The following is a 5,961-nucleotide window of genomic DNA, read 5'->3' as shown; positions in this document are numbered from 1 at the left end:
CCCACCGCCGGCACCCCTCGCCCGTTCAGCATCCCCTCCCATCTTGCGCTTATCCCAGTGGGCCTGGGATCAGGGGGCCTCCCCAGAATGGGCCCTCATCCTGCCTCCTCGCCTTTTTCTGAGGCCAGGGTACAGAAGGAATGTTCCAGAAGCAGCAGCAGTGGGGGCAGTGACCACGTTCCGCTACCCCACCCTGGTTTCCCATGGAAACCTCAGGCTGACTAGTAGCTGCAGCCTTTGTCCTTGGGCTAGTGACAGTAACTGGTGAGGGTGTTTCTCTTCCCCCTTTCCCCCAAAGCCCGTTGGCCGTTCCCCTGAGAGACTTCTCCGTCAGTGGGCCGGCTTGCCCCTCCTTGTGTACGTGGCCTAGCAGGCTTAGAGTCAGGGGCTCCTGCCGTTGGAAGAAAGCAGCCAGGGTGGGGCCTGCAATTTCAAGGACTGCGCTAATAAGCCTTTCTTGGCTTCCCTTCGGGTGCCCTTCGAAGACTAGCTGGGTCTCCTGCGAGGCTTATTGTGTCTCGTCGGCTGTTCGGTGCGGCTCTACGTAGGTAGATGACTTCCTTGGCGTGTTGGTGCTCAGAGATGCTCTGCCTCCTTCAGCGCCGCCTTTATTTCACCCCCCTCGTTCACCTCTTTGCTCGGCAAGGTTACAGAGGAGACTGTGGTCAGATGAAGCCATCATCCCAATTTTAGGCGAAGCCACCAGCCGGGGCGGAAGGAGCTGTCCGCCGGGGCAGGTTTTCAGTGGGGAACACATCAGGGCTGTGGTAGGAACGTGGCAGGTGGGAGTGCATTGCTGTCCCCCCCCAGGAATGCATCCTATCAGGCATCATGTCTGTGAATGGGAAGAAGGTGCTGCACATGGACCGGAACCCCTACTATGGGGGCGAGAGCTCTTCCATCACCCCCCTGGAGGAGGTGAGGCTGCGCGGCCCAGCCCTGTCGATCTCTTGCCTGGGGCCTAGGGTTGAAGCGGACCCAGGTCCCTGGGGTAGGAGGGGAGGGGGGGGAGGGAGGGGTAGGTCTTGAGGTATCTCTTTCTCTCTCTTCTGCCTACAGCTGTATAAGCGTTTTCAGTTGGTGGAGGGGCCCCCTGAGTCAATGGGTCGAGGCCGGGACTGGAACGTTGACCTGATCCCCAAATTCCTCATGGCCAACGGTGAGGGAGATGAAGGAGGCCTTGCGAGTGGGGGTGACTGGGAAGACCGAGGGGCGGCTGGGCTCCAGGGACAGCGCAGCTGGAGCTTCTGGAGAGCCATGCCGATGTTGCCCACCCCCCCACAGGGCAGCTTGTGAAGATGCTGCTGTACACAGAGGTGACTCGCTACCTGGACTTCAAGGTGGTGGAGGGCAGCTTTGTCTACAAGGGGGGCAAGATCTACAAAGTGCCATCCACTGAGACCGAGGCCTTGGCTTCCAGTAAGTGTGGGTCCCCTGAGCCAGGGACTCATGGGTCGGGGGAGACACACTGTCCTCGGGACTAGTGGCTGTCCGGAGTCGGGACAGTTGCATTCCCCACACAACACCAGAGGGCCCTTGCTCTGTGTTCCATTGCCCCATGCCATGCCTCGTGGCAGGTTGCTGGGAGGGAAGTCCACACGCAGAGGGGTGTAGCCAGGGGCTTCTTTTTGGAAGACTTCAGCCTTTTTCAGGGACTCCACCGGACCCTTAAGACAGCCCCAAGGGTCGGAGACCATCTAGCCCAATCCCTCTTCATATGGTGGGGAAACAGACCGGGAAGCATAGAGGGGCTAACCCTTGGGCCCGGAACAGCTCAGCTGGGAGCTAGGGCTCTTGCTGCCTTGGCCTGTCCTGCTGGGAAGGAGAGTTTTGTGTTCCACTGGTGCGGAGGGTCTCGTCACACCGCCTTCCTCAGATCTGATGGGCATGTTTGAGAAACGGCGCTTCCGCAAGTTCCTGGTGTTTGTGGCAAACTTTGATGAGAATGACCCCAAGACCTTTGAGGGTGTCGACCCCCAGACTACCAGCATGCGCGATGTCTACCGGAAGTTTGACCTGGGGCAGGATGTCATCGATTTCACTGGCCACGCCCTGGCACTCTACCGCACTGATGAGTGAGGGGAAGCTGGTGTGGGGCGGTCCCTCGCCTGGCCCGCCCCCTGCCCTCCCACCCCTGCCTGTGGCCCCTCCCTGCCCCTTTCCTGTGTGTCTCGGGCTTAGCCACAGGCTCACCTATCGCCTTTTCTGTTCCACCCTTGCATCTGACCCATGTCTGTCCCAGGCTGTTCAGGAGGGTGGGAGGCTGGCCTGGTGCCTGGGTGGAGGTGAGGCAGGAGAACTGCTGTTGGAGCATCTTCCCTGACCCCCGTCCCCCAGCTACCTGGACCAGCCCTGTCTTGAGACCATCAACCGCATCAAGTTATACAGCGAGTCCCTGGCCCGGTATGGCAAGAGTCCGTATTTGTACCCACTCTACGGTCTGGGCGAGCTGCCCCAGGGCTTTGCAAGGTGAGGACATGGCTTTTTCAGTTGGCACCGCTGAGTGGGACTCCGACCAAGCATGGAAATGGCCCCTTGAGCTTTTCCCTAGCGCTGCATCCTTTCCAGTCTGTGACCTCCATTTATTAACTCCATGCTCGGTGATGGAGCATGGCCCCTGCTCATTGCAGTGCGGAGTTGAGAACCAGATTTCCACAAACGTGGCTTGCTTGGCTTCCGGCAGCACCAGGCCAGGGCCCCAGAACTCCACGTCAGGGCTTGGCAGGGAGCTGACCCTTCTCCAGAAGGCCCCTCATTCTGCTCCCAGGCTATTCTGATGTGGCACTGTTCTTTCACGCCACCTCATCTAGCCCTTGGCAGCACGTCCTGGGCAGAAGCTCCCAAGAGGAAGGAGCATGCCCAGATTGGGCCAGAGCTCATGGCTGTGACGGGAGCTGGGATGAACTGCCAGGGCTCCTGGCTTCTGCCTGCTGGGGAAGCCTTCCCTACCTTGGTGGAGTGGGGTGGGGTGCAGCGGACTTGCTCCCTGTTTCTTCTGGGAGGGGCCTTCACAATCAGCCTCCTTACTGCAGATTGAGTGCCATCTACGGGGGGACGTACATGCTGAATAAACCTGTGGATGACATCATCATGGAGAACGGCAAGGTGGTGGGCGTGAAGTCGGAGGGAGAGGTGAGCCCTCCCCGCACAGTGCAGTCCCTGTGGCTGGGTGGGGCTTGGCCACCTTCTCAGGGGCTCAGGCTCTGCTTCCGGGTCTGCGGCTGCTGAGCCCTGAGGGCCTTGGGACTGGGACCTGCGGGTCCAGAAGGTCCACAGCCATGACTTGGCAAGAAATGTTTCTCAGAGGCTACCTGCTACGTCTGATCCAGAAAGCATTCTTGGTCACAGTGCCCTAGTGGGAGGCACCCGGTCCTGTATGTCAGGGCCCACCTCCCTGAGCTGGAGGGTGAGGTGCTACAGGAGGGATAGTGGTGACAGCTCAGAGGAGCACCCTGTCTGCCAGAGCTGCCTGTCTCACTGGGCACAGCCCCACAGCTACCCAGGAGAGTGATGTCACAGGCAAGGCCTTCTGGTACCTTCTCAGGTGGCCCGCTGCAAGCAGCTGATCTGTGACCCCAGCTACATCCCGGACCGCGTGCGGAAGGCTGGCCAAGTGATCCGCATCATCTGTATCCTCAGCCACCCCATCAGGAACACCAACGATGCCAACTCCTGCCAGATCATCATCCCCCAGAACCAGGTCAACCGGAAGTCAGGTAGCTGGGCCGCGGCAGGCCTTCCTCCAATGTGTTCTCCTTGGGGCTGCTTTTGCTACTCACCGTGAGCCTCGGGGCTCCCTGGCCAGACTTTCCATTGGCAAAACTGAATCCGCATTGCAGTCACCTCGACCTGGGGCCCTAGGGCTCGGGTGGCGTGGACTCTTCCCTCTCTGAGGGTGGCGACCTGGGTGCTGCATGCCGTGCATAGGTGGGGAGTGTGGGCAGGCCAGAACCGGGCCCATCCCCTATAGGCCCTTGGTGTGCGGCTGGCACCTGCGGCCCACATGATGCAGTGCTCCCTTTCGCCAGACATCTACGTGTGCATGATCTCCTACGCACACAACGTGGCCGCGCAGGGCAAGTACATCGCCATCGCCAGCACCACAGTGGAGACTGCAGAGCCCGAGAAGGAGGTGGAGCCGGCCCTGGAGCTGCTGGAGCCCATTGACCAGAAGTAGGGGCTAGGCTGAGCCCGAGGGGGAGAGGGGGCGCTCAGGATGGGGGTTGGGGACCAGAAAGGGCAAGGCCCGTTGCGAGACCTGTCCCAGGCCTCCCCTTTGTCTGCTCCTCAGGTTTGTGGCTATCAGCGACTTGTATGAGCCCATTGACGATGGTTCCGAGAGCCAGGTAAGCAGCCTGACCTGGCCTGGCTCCTGGCTGCCTGCCTGCCCGCCCAGGGCCCCTGCCCAACTCACCCTGGGCCCTGGGCTCTGGCTGTTTCCAGGTGTTCTGCTCCTGCTCCTATGATGCCACCACACACTTCGAGACCACCTGCAACGACATCAAAGACATCTACAAACGCATGGTTGGCTCGGCCTTTGACTTTGAGAACATGAAGCGCAAACAGAATGATGTCTTTGGAGAAGCTGACCAGTGATTGCCGCCCCCCAGCCCCTGCCGCCCCCACCTGTGTCTGTTCTCCTCGAGGGCTGGGGAGACGGTATGGCTGGACACCTGTTTCCAGCATCCTCTGCTTCCCCCACCACATTCCCATCATCCACTCATTGATTCACTGACCAAATCCTTAACCTTAGCGACGGTCTGGGAGATGGGGGTTGGATAGCACCCTCTTTCTTGGCCCTTCCTTATCCTAGGAAAAGGGGGTTCCTCGTGTGTCTCTCTCCCCCCCTACTTCTTCTGCTTTGTTTGGGAAGAACGTGGAGGAAAAGCTGACTTCTGCCCCCACCGCTCTTGCCCCCACTGTAGTGGCCTTTGGAGATGCCCCCTGCCTCCCCCCCACCTCGTGTGTTGGAGAGAAGGGGCCCTCCCAGCACAAAGTTGCATTTCTCCCCTTCTAATTTATTCTAATTTATTAACTTTGGCCCACCCCGTCTGAGCCTGAAGCCTTCCTCTGTGGCTGGGCTGTGGAGTGCGCTGCCCTGGCCCCTCCCAGCCCTGGCCCAGCCTGGGGAGGGGGAGAAGGCTGGGTGTGGCCCCGCTGGAGGTCTATCTCGTGTTTTTGTCTTTGTGTTTGTGTTCTGTGGTACTTGCTGAGAGAGCAGTGTGAGCGAAGCAGAAGGAGGTGGGAAATAGACCCAAGCCCTATGCCCGCCCCATGCCTTTCCTTTAGTGGTGGGAAACCCTTACCTTACAAAGTGAATGTGTCCCTTCCCCGGCCTCTAGTGTATTTCACAGAAAATAAACCCCAATAAAACTGTTGAAACTGACCTGGATCTTGAGGTTTCTTTCTCCGCAACTGGGCACCCAGCGGGGCTTTGGTGCCCGGCTTGGGCTTCGGCTAGGCTTCTCTCCTAAGAAAGGTGAGGTCCCTTTGACCTGCCTGAGGCGAGGCTCTCCCCTGGTGAGCTCATGCTGGCACCAGCACTGCAATCCTCCATGGTCGCTGCAGAGGGAGGAATCAGCCCCGGGGAGGTGGTGCGGGAGGGGCATCGTCAAGGAAACAGCCGGAGTCCTAGCCTCCGTTAAAGGGGGGCGGTCAGGGGCCAGCTTACGGCCTGGGGAAGCAAGGGGACGGGGCTCAGCCCTGGGTGGGGGTCAAGTTGAAGCAGGGGAGGGGCATACCAATTTTGAGTCAATGCGAGAGTGCCGGGGTCGGACTTCAGGCAGCGGGAGGCAGGAAGACGGGGGTCCGGTCTGGGGCCGGGTCAACGGTAAAGAAGTGGAGGTGCCTCGGGTCGACGGGAGGAAGCAGAGGGACCGGTGGACGGCCAGGAAGCTGGGGGGCTGGGGCTGCAGCCTGCAGGCTCAACACGCAGGGCCCCGAGACGGCGCGGGGACCAGG

At 60.2% G+C, this 5,961-nt stretch overlaps 1 protein-coding gene across 2 annotated transcripts; it reads left to right on the top strand.

Moving 5' to 3' along the window:
- The first annotated feature begins 25 nt into the window (after positions 1 to 25).
- GDI1 (GDP dissociation inhibitor 1) lies at positions 26 to 5,386 on the top strand. Of its 2 annotated transcripts, XM_021705955.1 has the most exons (11): positions 26 to 264; positions 811 to 918; positions 1,060 to 1,159; positions 1,285 to 1,419; positions 1,877 to 2,075; positions 2,338 to 2,469; positions 3,033 to 3,132; positions 3,545 to 3,716; positions 4,029 to 4,173; positions 4,292 to 4,346; positions 4,444 to 5,386. In XM_021705955.1, the coding sequence occupies exons 2-11, from the start codon at positions 832 to 834 to the stop codon at positions 4,594 to 4,596; spliced, it is 1,278 nt and encodes a 425-aa protein (XP_021561630.1). In that variant the 5' UTR covers positions 26 to 264; positions 811 to 831; the 3' UTR covers positions 4,597 to 5,386. The 2 variants fall into 2 exon arrangements, with proteins under 2 accessions (XP_021561630.1, XP_021561629.1); XM_021705954.1 differs by lacking the exon at positions 26 to 264 and having other exon boundaries at positions 783 to 918.
- Positions 5,387 to 5,961: the final 575 nt, after the last annotated feature.

The sequence above is a fragment of the Carlito syrichta genome, unplaced genomic scaffold (genome assembly GCF_000164805.1).
Source record: "Carlito syrichta isolate Samal-C Ts95f unplaced genomic scaffold, Tarsius_syrichta-2.0.1 Scaffold314848, whole genome shotgun sequence".
Taxonomy (NCBI): Eukaryota; Metazoa; Chordata; class Mammalia; order Primates; family Tarsiidae; genus Carlito; species Carlito syrichta.
This window is presented reverse-complemented; position numbering and strand designations above follow the sequence as displayed.